The sequence below is a fragment of the Dama dama genome, chromosome 9 (assembly GCF_033118175.1).
Source record: "Dama dama isolate Ldn47 chromosome 9, ASM3311817v1, whole genome shotgun sequence".
Lineage (NCBI taxonomy): Eukaryota > Metazoa > Chordata > Mammalia > Artiodactyla > Cervidae > Dama > Dama dama.
In genome coordinates, this window is record NC_083689.1 from 47,574,007 (window position 1) to 47,588,006 (window position 14,000).

Here is a 14,000-nt window from a genome sequence, read left to right on the forward strand (position 1 = left end):
ATAAGGGCCTATAATCAGCATGTTATATTGTGCACTTAACATCTATTAAGAGGGTACATCTCATGTTATGTGTTCTCACCACAAAACAAACAAACAAGAAACACAAAGGGACTCAAGGAAACTTGCGGAGGTGATGGGTATGTCTGTTACCTTGATTGTGGTGGTAGTATCATATGTGTGTACATGTCCAAAGTCATGAATTTGTATACATTAAACATCTGTATATAAATTATACCTCTATAAAGCTGTCTTTAAAAAAGCACTATTGATTAGTTTCATAGGGAAGCACCCTGATTAGTTTCATAAGGAAGTTCCTTTCAGGAATGGCTAATTCCTAGAGCATACCACACAGAAGATGTACCAAGTTTTATCCTGAAGCTAGTATAACCTGGACACGGAAACCTGTCAAAGAGAGTACAACATAGATCACTATGGATCTAACTCACTCAGCACTAGATATACCCAAATCTCAAGTAAAATATTAGCAAATCAGGATTCCAGACAAGAAGATGGAATAGAAGGACTTGCACACACCTCCTCTCACAAAAACACCAAAATCACAACTAATTGCTGAACTACCGTTGGAGAAAAAAAAGACTGGGACCTACCAAAAAAGATATTTTACATCCAAAGACAAAGAAGAAGCCATAAGGAGATGGTAGAAGGGGAGCTTTTGGGATATAATCAAATCCCATACCTGCCAGGTGGATGACCCACAAACTAGAAAATAATTGTATCACAGAGGTTCTGCTGCATGAGTGAGAGCTCTGAGCCCCAGTCAGGCTTCCCAGCCTGAGGGTCTAGCACTGGGAGGAGGAGCCCCCGGAGCATTTGGCTTTGAAGGCTAGTGGGGATGGAGTGTAGGACTGGGAGAAACAGAGACTCTACTCATGGAGGGCGCACACAAGATTTCACACGCACTAGGACCCAGCACAAAGCAGTGACTCCATAGGAGCCTGGGCCAGACATACCTGCAGGTCTTGGAGGGTCTCATGGGGAGGCACGGGTTGCTATGGCTCTCTGTGGGGGCAAGGATACTGACGGCGGAGGCTCCAGACAATACTGATCAGTGTGAGCTCTCCCGGAGGTCACAATGTTGGCAATGAGACCTTGCCCACTCAGCAGCCTGAAGGCTCCCCTGCTGGGACAACTCAAGCCAAGCAACCAGCAGAGTGGGAACACAGCACCACCCAGCATCAGACAGGCTGCCTAAAGTTGAACTGAGCTTACAGTCACCTCTAAACACATGCCTTGACATGACCCTGCCCACTAGAGAGACAAGACATAGCACCATCCACTACTGGGCAGCACCAGTCCCCCTTACCAGGAAGCCTGCACAAGCCCCTGGGCCAACCTGACCCACCAGAGAGCAGGCATCAGAAGCAAAAAGATCCTGCAACCTGTGGAAAGGAGACTACAAACACAAAAAGGTAAAACGAGACAGCAGAGAAATTTCTTCCAGACAAAAGAACAAGATAAAAACCAAGAAGAACAATTAAGTGAAATGCAGATAGGCAATCTACCTGAAAAAGAATTCAGAGTAATGATAGTAAAGATGATCCAAGATCTCAGAAACAGAATGGAGGCACAGACTAAGAAGACACAAGAAATGTTTAACAAAGACCTATAGGAAGTAAAGAACAAACACAAAGAGATGAAAAATACAATAACTGTAAAGAAAAATACACCAGAAGAGATCAATAGCAGAGTAAATGAGGCTGAAAAATGGATAAGTGAGCTGAAAGACAAAATGGTGGAAATCACTGTCATGGAAGAGAGTAAAGAAAAAAGAAAGAAAAGAAATAGGACAGTCTAAGAGACCTCTGGGACAACATTAAATGCCCTAAGAAAGAGACTTGGCACAGCTGATGCCAGAAGAAAAAAAATTAAATGCACCAAATTCACATTATAGGGGTACCAGAAGGAGAAGAGAGAGAGAGAGTGAACCTGAGTAAATATTTGAAGAGATAACAGCTGAAAACATCTCTAAGGAGTTGCCATAAGATCCAACAGTCCCACTCCTGGGCGTATATCTGGAGAAAACCATGATTCAAAGGGATACATGCACCCCAAAGTTCATTGCAGTGCTGTTTACAATAGCCAAGACATGGAAGCAACTTAAATGTCTATTGACAGATGAAGAATATATAGTATAATTTATAAGCCATTATAAAGAATGAAATAATGTCATTTGCTGCAACATGGATGGACACGGAGATTATCACACTAAGTGAAGTAAGTGAGACAGAGAAAGGTAAATATCATATGATACCACTGATATTCGGAATCTATAAAAATGATATAAATGAACTTATTTGCAAAATAGAAACAGACTCACAGACTTAGAAAATAAACATATGGTTAACAAAGTGGAAAGGCTGTGGGGAGGAATAAATTGAGAGTTTGAGATAGGACTATACACCCTATTATATTTAAAACAGGACCTATTAAAAAATGACTTACTGTATAACCCATGGAATTCTGCTCAATATTCTGTAATAACCTAAATGAGAAAAATTTTTGAAAAAGGATAGATACACGTATAACTGAATCACTTGGCTGTACACCTGAAACTAGCAAACCTAACACTGTTAACCAACTATATTCCGATATAAAGTAAAAATAAGAGATATTGATGACCTAGAGATCATGATACTAAGAGAAGTAGTCAAAGACAAATGTCATGTGATATCATTTATATGAGGCAAAAATGATACAAATGAACTTATTGGCAAAACAGAAACAGACCCACAGGCTTCAAAAGCAGACTTGTGCTTGCCAGGGGGGGAATGTGAAGGAGAGGAATAAATTAGGAGTTTGGGATTAACACATACATATGGCAACCGACTCCAGTATTCTTGCCTAGAAAATTCCATGGACAGAGGAGCCTGGTGGGCTACAGTCCATGGAGTCGCAAAGAGTCAGCCACAACTGAGCGACTGAGCACATAAATAAAATGGGCTTCCCAGGTGGCTCAGACCATAAAGAATCTGCAATGCAGGAGACCTGGGTTTGATCCCTGGGTCGGGAAGATCCCCTGGAGAAGGGAATGGCAACCCACTCCAGTATTCTTGCCTGGAGAATCCCATGGACAGAGGAGCCTGGTGGGCTACAGTCCTTGGGTTCGTAAAGAGCTGGACACGACTGAGTGACTAACACTTTCACTTTTCCAGGTGGCACTAGTTATAAAGAACCTGCCTGCCAATGCAGGAGATAAAAGAAGCAAGGGTTCAATTCCTAGGTGGGGAAAGTCGCCTAGAGGAGGGCATGGCAACCCACTCCAGTATTCTTGCCTGGAGAATCCCATGGACAGAGGAGTCTGGCTGGCTGTGGTCCATAGGGTTGCAAAGAGTTGGACACCACTTTAGTGACTTAGCATGCATACCATACGATATATAAAACAGATAATCAACAGGGACTTACTATATAGGACATGGAACTTAACTGAATATTCTGTAATAACCTATAGGGGGAAGGAATCTGAAAAAGAATGGGTATATATTTATGTATAACTAAATCACTTAGCTGGACACCTGAAACTAACACAACACTGTAAATCAATTATACTTCAAAATAAAATAAAAATTAAATTAAAAACACACAAAAAAATCAAATACACACATAAAAATATTAGCAAATCAAATCTAGCATGGAACTAAAAGATCATACTGGGACCAAATATAATGTGCTTCAGTGGAAGCACATCAGGAACTCTGTAATTAATCATATCCAAGTCAAAGGCAGTCAAAAAAGAAACACCATTTGATAATCTTGCTAGACACTAAAAGGCATTTGGAAAAAAACTCGAAATCCATTTCTTGGGGGAAAAAAACTCAATAAAATAGGAACAGAATAACATTTTCTTCCTACAATGAAGAATATCTCTATAAAACGAAAGAATGGCACCATTCTTTTCAGAATGGTGAAACGAAGTGGGGAGAAAACAAAAGAGGAAAGGAGGTAATATCAGACTGCCAACATTTGGTGGATGTTATTGTCAACAGAAGGCAAGAAATTGGGAAGGAACAAATATTAAAGAGATGGAGAAAAATGGTACTTTGTTTGGATATGGTCCAGATAATGAACCAAAAATGAAAGGTTTTAAAAGTGAGTACTGTAAACGGGTCAGCACCCAAACAGACAAACTTATGTACCAGCAGTGATGAGACAGAAAACACAGCAGACTGAAATGAAGGAAATTATAACATCTCCCTGAAGACACTGAAAAAAGACTTGAAAAACTAGAGGGAGATGATCTTGGGTTGGAAGGCTTACTGTTGTTAGGAAACAAAATACTCCAAATTATGCCAAACATTTAATCTAATTCCAGTTCAAATCAATTGGTGGGGTCTTGACAAAACAATTCTCAAATTTAGCTAGAAGAAAGAATGTGCAAGAATAGTGGAAGAAATTTTGAAAAACATGTCATGGTATGACATTTTTTCATACCAGGTATCACAGAGTATTTCAAGAATTACAATGGCTAATAAGTGGAGGGGGAGAGGAAAAGGGAAAGGCAGAGATAGCAGAGGCGTTGGTGGTGGTGGTGGTGGTGAGGAGGGCTGAGGGAATTCCCATCTTTGAGTTCAGCACCGCATTAATGGTCTTGATTGATTTTACAAAGTTCTGTCAACTCAACATTGTGCAGCCAACATTTATTAACTCTTATCCCTTGGAACACATGGAGATCAAACCAGTCAATCCTAAAGGAAATCAACCCTGAACATTCATTGAAAGGACTGATTCTGAAGCTGAAGCTCTAATACTTCGGCCACCTGTTGTGAAGAGCTGACTCACTGGAAAAGATCCTGATGCTGGGCAAGATTGAGGGCAGGAGGAGAAGCGGGTGACAGAGGACAAGATGGTTGGATGGTATCACCGACTCAGTGGACATGAGTTTGAGCAAACTCCAGGAAAGAGAAGGACAGGGAAGCTTGGCATGCTGCAGTCCATGGGGTCACAAAGAATCATACACAATTAAGTGACTGAACAACCACCCCCACGAAGTGTCAGGCATTACACACAGAGAGGTGGAAAAGACTGGCCCAGTCTCTGGCCTCATGAAGCTTTCTGTCAGGAGGAAGGTGAATGACATAATTGCTAGTGTGATGGGCATGACAAGAAGGGGAACGGGGACGGGGTCTGGGAAGACTTATCAGAATAGAGCACTCAGATGCACTCTCTCCACCTCACAAAGGAAACACCAACCTTCCTTCTGCCCTGGTGCCTCCCCCTCTATTGACAGTAGGTTTGTCCTGTGAGCTGCGGGTTTGTGGACTGCCCTCCTCAGTGAGGTACCCGGTGGCCAGCACCAGCCTTGAAGACAGGCCTTTGCCCCTGAGGTCTGATGGGACTCTGTGGACCCATGAAGAGGTCAACTTGAGCATGTACTTGCATCTCCTGGTGGGAGGGTGGGGGTGGGGGTGCTTGTTAAAATAATGCTGGGCTCGCCCCACAGTGTATTGATTCCAGAGGGCTGGGGGACTGGTTTCTACTTGTCAGGTTGTAGGTGAGATGCTGGGTCAGCCCTGATGGGGAAGCTCTCACAGATGGATTGAACTGAAAAAGGTGGCAGCGTTGAACAAAACAAACCCTGACTGAAAGTTGAAGGTGTGGAATCATCCACTCAAAAACAAGGGTCTATTTGCCGGGCAAAGACACCTGGGCCTCCAGTGGCAGGGGATAGAAGACGGCTCACGGGCGCGAGAGGGGCACCCTTGGCTGGACTGGAGGTTTCCAGTTGCTGAAACCATCCTGGGGGCTACAACCACTCCTCCTCAGACCTCCATCTGTCCATCAGCCGGACTAAAGATGGGCCTCAATCCTCAAAGGCTCCTCCTCCCAGTGACCCCGTCTCCAGTCTCATCTCCAACTCAGGACCACCATGACACTTTTGCTCATGCCCTTGGTTTGGGATCCTGTCAGTCTTCACAAGAGCTGAGGTCTCTGGGGGCATCCCTTATCCCCAAACCTGCTACTGTGCCTTCTAGAGCTCATGTTCCACCATCAGCAAAATATCCTCTCTCCTCAAACTCTTCTGTGAGTTCCCTTCATCTTCTCACTCAGATGGAAGCCTGGTGACACTCCTCCTGCAGCCCCTTAAGTGGATGTGGCTCCCTCTTCCCTTTGTCCCCCTCCCCATAGGCTGGGAGGTGGGGCAGACCTTCTCCCTCCCTTCTCCAGAAAAACGCTGGTTTTGAGTTTTCTGTCCCAAGAGCCTCATTCCTAGATTCCGTCCCCTCACATTTCATCCAGGACATTGCTCCAGCACTTTTCTCTCCCTCCTGTATCAGTTCCCCATTTCAACTGGATCTTTCCTATCAGTCCACAAATGCTTTTAATTTCCATCTTGGGGGAAAAAACCCCAAACATCTTACCCCTGCTTCTCTCCCCAACTGTGCCTCATTTTTCTTCTTATAAATACCCTGGAGAGTTGTCCGCACTCGGTGGCTCTCACTTCTCTTCCCCCCAGAGCCAGCTCCAGCAGACCCCCCAACACCATGGAAACGTCTCTGCTCTGGGCCTCAGTGATGCCCACCTCCACTGACCCGATCCAGTGGCCAGTTCCTTGTCCTCACCTTCCCTGACCTACCTCTGGTTGAATTCAGCATAGCCGATCACTCCGTCCCAGATACCATATTCCTGTTTTTCTATCTCTGTGGCTTTGTCTGTGCCTTCCTGGCTGCTCTTTCTCACCCCGCACCACTCCCGCCAAGGCTCTCAGAGCCATCGTGCTCGCTTGCTGGACATTCTCTATCTGTCTTCCTTCAGCGTCAACCTTGGTAGACTTTAAACACCACCCACCCTGTGAGGCATATGGCATTTATTCCTCCAGTCAAAACCTCTCCCTTCAACTCCGGACTTAGATACCACACGGGCTACATGACTTCTTGTCTTGATCATGTCACCACCAGCTCCTGATCTTCCTTCCCCAAGCCTGCTCCTTCACCCTCTTCTCCGCTCAGCGAATGGCCACTCCTCCTCCTTAAAGATCGTTTGGAGGCATCTTTGACTTTCCCACCCCACGGACACAATGTCATCTTTTCAGTAAGGCCTTGACCTGCTATCCTACCTAAAGTTTCCAGCTTTTATTGGCATCTCCTTATCCCCTCCTGTTTAAAACATTCCCCCCTTAGTATCTTCCACCCTTTGACTTGCTCCACAAGGATGGGGATTTTGGTGTCTCCACTGCTGTTTTCAGTGCTCAGCCTGGTGAGTGTTATGGAAACTCAGTAAATGCTTGTTGAATGAATGATGATCCTGAGGATGACGTGGTGTTGGTGGCAAGGCAGGGTGGAGGTGGGATGAGGGTGGGAAGGGAGATTCTTAGCCAAGGGAACAATCAGTGCAGGGCAGGGCAGTCAGGGGGGCAGGGCAGGCACGTCTGGGAGCGAGGAGTTCACAGGGCAGGAGCATGTGGGAGGCGTGGGGCAGGGCCCAGGTCCCAGTGTGTGTGCACATGTGGACTCCTGGGCATGGCAGCTGCTGTTGCCCCTCTGAGAAACAGCAGCCTGGGCCTCCACTCCCATGGTTCCTGAGAGATTGGCATGGTAGAGGCCAAAGTAGCACAGCTCAGCTAGCAGCAGTGAGAAGGGACCCTGCAGACTGACCCAGGCCCCTGGGCTAGATCAGTGCCAGCGGCCTCCTGGGTCTTCCCAGCCCCATGCCCTGCATGGTGGAGTGGAGGGTAGGGTGGCCTGTGAATGGAAGGCAGACTCCAGGGCACCAAGGAGCTCCATCAAGAAGCCCATTTTGCCCTGCCCTGACCTTGGCAGAGTTGAAAACTGGTACTAGGATGTTAGAGGGAAAAAATAAAACCATCCCATCATTTGGGTGGGAGCCTGGTCACTGCTTACAGGACCCAGCTGTGTTCTTCAAGTGCGATGGGGCATTGCTAAGACTGAGGTGGTGTGGACCAGGTCTGAGTGAGCACTGTAGCCAGAGCCATGGATCCAGCCAGGAGAGTGAGGGCCTGAGGAGAACCCTGAGCAGGGAGGCATCCAAGACCTTGGTACCCGAGGTCCCCGTTTGGGTAGGTTCCCATCAGAGAAAAGTCCTGCATTTTCTCTGTGAGAGACTACCCTCTCCAGGGTAGGTCTGGGTAGAGATGCAGCTCTCTGCCAGGAGCAAGGCAAAGCCCAATTGCTTTCCTTTGGCCCTGATCTCCTCTCTTCCTTTGTGTTAATTCACACACCAAAATCATTTGAAATTAATGTTGTCCTGGGTAAACACATTCATTTCCTTTTAAATTTGCAAAACCTTCCCGTGAAAACATTTGAATACATAACGCAACGGCACATTTTCTTTGGGAAACATCGATCATGTCCAAGGTGAAAGGCAGCATAAATATGTCTTAAGTAAGAGGCACATTCACAAAAGTACCAAGCTGCAGTAATCAACAGATTCGGGAGATTACTATTGTGTTTTGGGAATGAATCGTTACTTGTCTGAACTGTGGGGAGGTCGAAGGTGTTTTTAATTTAATGGATTAATCATTTATGTCTGAAGTTTTTCCTCCTTCTTATGGAAGCAATGCAGGAGGTTTGGATGAAGTTATAAATCATGTCAGTGTTTGGGTCTCATCTCTGGGAGGCCTGGTCTATGGGGAAGTTATACTAATAATTTGAGAAAGAAAGGAAATAGTTGCCTAGAAGTGTTCCCTTTAGCAAACCAGGTCAAGGCAGAGCTCTGGATGGAGAAGTCCCAGAAGGCGCCCAGAAGCTCAGCCTGTGTGTGCGGTCCTGCCCCTGCCACCAGGGAATGGAGCAGCTCCAGGGAGAAGTCTATATTTTATTCCTGGCCTGGCAACTTCCTCTGGATCTTGATCTTCCCATCTGTATAATGGGTTGCAAGCTCTGTGAGTTCAGATCATCTGTGTGCACCAACTACGGTTAAAATAAGGTTTGAGACAAAACAAAATCTCCCCCGTATCTGTCCCATCCTGGACTTTGAATTACATCTTTCCACGTATTTCCCAAGCATTTGACACACATCCTACCTCATCAGGCCTATAAGGCAGGAGGTATATTGTTATTCCCATTTTACAGGTGACTTTACCCACCTAAGATGTATGTCAAGGAAGTACCAGCACTAGGACTTGAACTCAGGCCTCTCTGGCTCAGAGTTCATGTCTTGACCTTATGAGAGAGGTGTCTCCAGTTTGGGTCTGCACTGTGCCTTGGGTGGAACAGCCTCACCCAGTTCCTATTCGTCTGAGTGGTTTTGCATGAATGATTTCTCTGTCTCTTGGGCCTACCAGCTACATACTTGGCATGCCTGCTGGTCACCTGGAGAATTCTGAGCCTTCTGAAAGGCAGGGGGCTGGCCAGGGCCTCCCCTCCCCACTTCATCATCCTCCCCTTCCTGTCCTCACTCTGACCGAGGAGAAGCTAGCAGGAGGAACTGACATAGAACATCACTCCCTTTATGTCCCAGGCACTGCCTCGGCTCAAATAAGCCACAGGCCCTCTTCAGGCCAAGAGGAGACCAAATCTCACCACCTGCAGCACAGTTGGGTGACCACATCTAATTCTACCCAGGTTACTAGGGGACATCTTTTATGCTTTTGACTCATGCTAGGGATGAATGACAAAAAGGAACAAAACCTACAGATGAACCTGTTACTGCTCTCTCACAACTTCCTAACAAGATGACCCAGCAAGGTAGCGTTCCTTTTGTACTGAGCACAGACAGTGCCTTCTCTCCTTCCCAGTCCTTCTGCCTGGAAGCCCCCAAGCCTACTGCCTCTGTGAGCTTTCCCCAGCAGCCCAGCCCTCCTGACCCTGGGACCCTGAGCAGCATCAGTGTCTGCACAGTGATCTGCTGAGCCCACCTAGAGCTGGATGACCAAGCTGTGGAGGTCACCAACGTCAGTCCTGCTGAGGGCAGTGGCTGCCCTTACATCTGTGCTGTAAGTCCTTCATTGGATGCCTGCTGCTTCTGACCTGAGCTCAGCAACTGGGGCAGGGGTAGGCCAGGCAGGCTTCCTGTTCCCTGTCTGCACCACCCCCCGCCCCCGCAGTGTGCCCCCATAGCAGATCAACACCAACCTGCCGACTGACCACACCTGGATTCTCCACCAGCCACAATGCAATGTTCCAGAGTGAAGGGGCGGAAAAGGCATCAGGAGTCCGGGCTTTGGTGTCAAGATCTATTTTGCAGTTACTAATTGTAGGGCTGAGGGTCCTGGGCAAGTAATTTAATCTCTCTGTAGTTTCCAACCCCTAGTTTCCTCATCTGTGAAACAGAGAAGGTGCCCAGTAGGTATCTGGGAAGCGTTCCTACTGTAATTGTGCCTTTCATGCCATTCTACTTTCAACAGCATCTTCCCGTCTTCCCACACAGATAGGATGGTTTACCCTCTCAGTCAATACAGCGAGCTTCACTTCTGGAATACACTTCTGGAAAATCTCGTGTCTTGTCCCTGGTCAACCAGCAATGGACTCGTCCTCGGGAGGCAATACTGGGTCTACCTTAGCGCTGTCTCCCATGAGGAGCTGCTTAACGGACCCAAATGCCACCCCAAGTGCCGGTGGCCAGCCCAGCCCAGGGACCTCAAGGGCTCCTGGAGTGAGGCCCGCTGGGACAGCCTAGCTTGACCACCATGGAGCCAAACAGTGAGCCATGGAATGAGATAGAAAGCCTACTGCAAAATACAGAGGTCCTGGGACTACCCTGGTGGCCCAATGGTTAAGAATCCACATTGCAATGCAGGGGACTCGGGTTTGATCCCTGCTTGAGGAACTAAGATGCCACATGCCTCAGAACAACTAAGCCCACAGGCCACAACTCCTGAGCCTGTGCACCACAACTAGAGAGTCTGCGCCACAACGAAAGATCCCGTATGATGCAATGAGGATCCTGACTGTGCAACTAAGACCTGATGCACCAGATAAATAAATAAATAACCAATAAAACTATTAAAAAAAAAAACCCACAGAGGTCCCAGTGTGCTGCCTCTGACTCTAGGACTTCAGCTTAAAGAGAAGCCTTAAATCTCTCAGCAATCAGAAAATGGATTGCAAGTGGCCTCTCTCTGGATCTCAGCAGGGAGGTTTTGCTGTTTCAACTTCCCAAGGCCCCAAGCAGTCCCTTTAGCAAGAGGCTGGTGGGTGGGTACGGAAGCTTGAACAAAATTCTCCAGCTGCACAGTCCATTCTCCACCCGAGGGGTGACAGGAAGCAGCCTAGTCTCTGCTTTAAGGCCAGTAGCACATGGTGTCCATGAGCCTGGGCCCTGCTCCCAGATTCGGCACCGGGAGGGAGGAAGTGGTTCATCTCCCATCATGAGCTCTGTCTCAGAATTCTGGGGGAATATGAGGCAGAAGGATCCCCCTGCAATTTGTGTGGGCCTGCAATTTGTGTATTGAAAGTATGTAAGACCACAGCATCTCCTGCAGAAGCCTGAGGTAAGGACAGGTTCTCACTCGTGAGTTACTCTGGCTCCTGGGCAGGTGGATTTCCCCGCCCAGGCCCCTCTCCCCACAGATCTGTTCTGGAGGAAATGAAGGGGACCAGGCTCAAGCCTTCTCCTTGTGCCCTCAGTTCTTATGGGGCGGGGGCAAGATGTGAAGGGTTGGATGGAGGATCTGGGAGTTCTTGATTTCCCATTTTCAGCTAGTCTGAGGACCAGAGGGAGCGGTGCCAAGTCACGTGGAGCTGTGAAACCACGCATTCACCAACACGGTACGATGCTGGGTACCACTTGCCAGCTATAGATGGCAGCGCCCTCTTCACACTGCAGAGCATACAATCTGCCCCTGGAGTGACCCAGACACTGCCTACCGGCTGCACACACAAATTGAACTCTGAATGCCAGCCTGGATGGCTCATCCAAGGGATGTTAAAATTAGGAACCTGTGTGTTATTTCTGATGAAATCCAGAAACTTCACTGTACATCTGGAGTCAAGCCAACAGGCACAGCCACAAAACCCCAGAGGATTAAGTATGCCCCAGCTCAAGGGAAATACTAATAAAATATGATTTAGGCAGTATGAATATAAAAATCCCTGAAACATCCCATAGGACAAATGCAGAGGCAAGCTGGGCTTACTCTGTTGTCCTTAAATGGCTTGTCACCCAGGATCCCAGAGGCAAGTGATACTGAACCTCGAGATGCAATTATCCTCAACACTGTGTACACTTTATCTCAAAACAGAAGCCCCAGACACCGGCCGCCACCAAGGATCTGGGGCTGACTTGGAGCTTTCACATTATTCTCTGGTGCATGGACACCCTGCTCCGGCTTGCTCAGTGCCAGCAGTGGGGCCCAGCTGGGCATGGCTGGACATGTCAAATTTCCTTGGGGTTCTGGCCCACCTAAATGACTCACCCCCGCCCACCTAGACTCACTTCATCAGAGGAGGCTTCGGGGAAGAGCCGGACTGGGAAGTGAGTTAGCAGACTCTGCCCCTGCCCACCGCCCCAGTCCCCCTTTACATACGGGAGCAATGGGACACTTTGCGGTCAGGTATTTCTCCAAGAAGACAGAATGCAAGAGAGGAGGAGGGTTATTCTGAGCAGCCTTTGGGGAACACTTTGGGGCGACAACATGCATGGAGCCATTTACTAACCATTCACCTGAAGGACGTGGGTCTGGAACAGCTGCTCGTGGCCGGACGCATGGCAGGTGTAATTGCCCATGTGGATGGTGGTCACCTTGGTGATGTAGAGGGAGTCGTCCTCTCCGAAGTCCTGCTTGGGCAAGGAAGACAAGATTGGCTTTTCTGTTGAGTGGGCTGGGAAGGACAGCCAGATCTTGGGTTTTGCCAGAAAACGGAAACCCTGTAGGTGCGAGGAGGTCCTTTCTGCCTGGCCCCTTGCTCAGCCAGAGCTGCCTGGGCAGCAGGACCACTGCATCACCACTGTGCTGCTTGCCCAGACCCTGTATGTCATTTTACGACCTGATTCACCTTCTCTGGGAGGCCCGGCTGAATGCCTTCCCCAGCACCCTCCATCTCCATTTCTACAGCTGGCCTCGCCTGCCCCGTCTGTTAATCCTGCTGCTGCTTGGCTGGTTTCTTGGACTCTTGTGCACCTGTTGAGATGCTCTGGAGGGTGGCCTCCTTTGCAAAGTTTTTCTTAAAAGACTGGATAGCAAATATTTTGGCTTTGTGGGCCATAGGGCTCTGTCAACTACTCAACTCTGCCTTGAGGCATGAAAACAGACATACTGATACCTAAATTCATGAGTATCACTATGCTTCAATGAAATTTTATTAAAAAATGGACTGGGCTGCATTTGGCTCACAGGGTATGGTTTGCTTATCACTGGTTTAGATCTTACCTTCCTCCCCAAATAATTTCAGGCAGCTTGCAGAGATCTGGGTAACCCCAGAGAAGGAAAACAGAATTCTGAGGAAAATGAAGGCAAACAAAAACAAGGGCAGGATGTACAAGAGAGCAGGTGGGACTGACGCCAGGCGTTCCATGAGAGATGGCTCAGTGATAAGCCTTGTCCCTGTGACATCTGCAGCCTCATTGTGGGGTCCGATTTGGCCAGCACGTGGGGAGGGATGGGCAGGAGGGAGTTTCGGGCTGATCAAAGTCACCTGCTAAGCGCAGGGCATGAAGCACTCCCCCAGTGGCTTTCCAGCCAGCTGCCTCTTCTGCAGAGCCCTGCACAATGCTGGCCCCATCCAGGCACTAGCTGCAGACAGGCTGAGGATGGAATTACCTGGAGTTTCAGGGAGTTTGGTTTTAGCTACCAAACATGTCTGAGGTGCGGTACTCAGAGCTTATGGGGCAGAACAGGTTCTGACTCCCTGGTAAGAAACGGGACTGGCAGCACTAGCTGTAAGGAGTGATGGGGGAAGCCCGGTGCTACACTCAGGAGACTCAGGTTTTAGCTTGAACTCTGTCACTGTCCAATGTCCCCTCATCCCTCTGGGCACTGGTTTCCCCTGCATGGAAGTTGTGGAAAATTCCTATGCCCTATCTGCTGATGGGAAGCATGACAGACATCTGGCTGCTCCTTTTCTTCTTCTTATTTTTGAAAAATT

At 47.9% G+C, this 14,000-nt stretch overlaps 2 protein-coding genes across 2 annotated transcripts in view; one reads left to right on the plus strand and one right to left on the minus strand.

Moving 5' to 3' along the window:
- Positions 1 to 14,000, plus strand: part of LOC133062376 (uncharacterized) — a 230,502-nt gene that overhangs the window by 171,624 nt on the left and 44,878 nt on the right. The window lies entirely within an intron of this gene.
- The window catches only part of FSTL4 (follistatin like 4), a 414,616-nt gene that overhangs the window by 35,530 nt on the left and 365,086 nt on the right, over positions 1 to 14,000 (minus strand). The window contains exon 8 of the mRNA XM_061151300.1: positions 12,573 to 12,693. Coding sequence (XP_061007283.1) covers positions 12,573 to 12,693 — 121 coding nt within the window. The remainder of the gene's footprint in view (positions 1 to 12,572; positions 12,694 to 14,000) is intronic.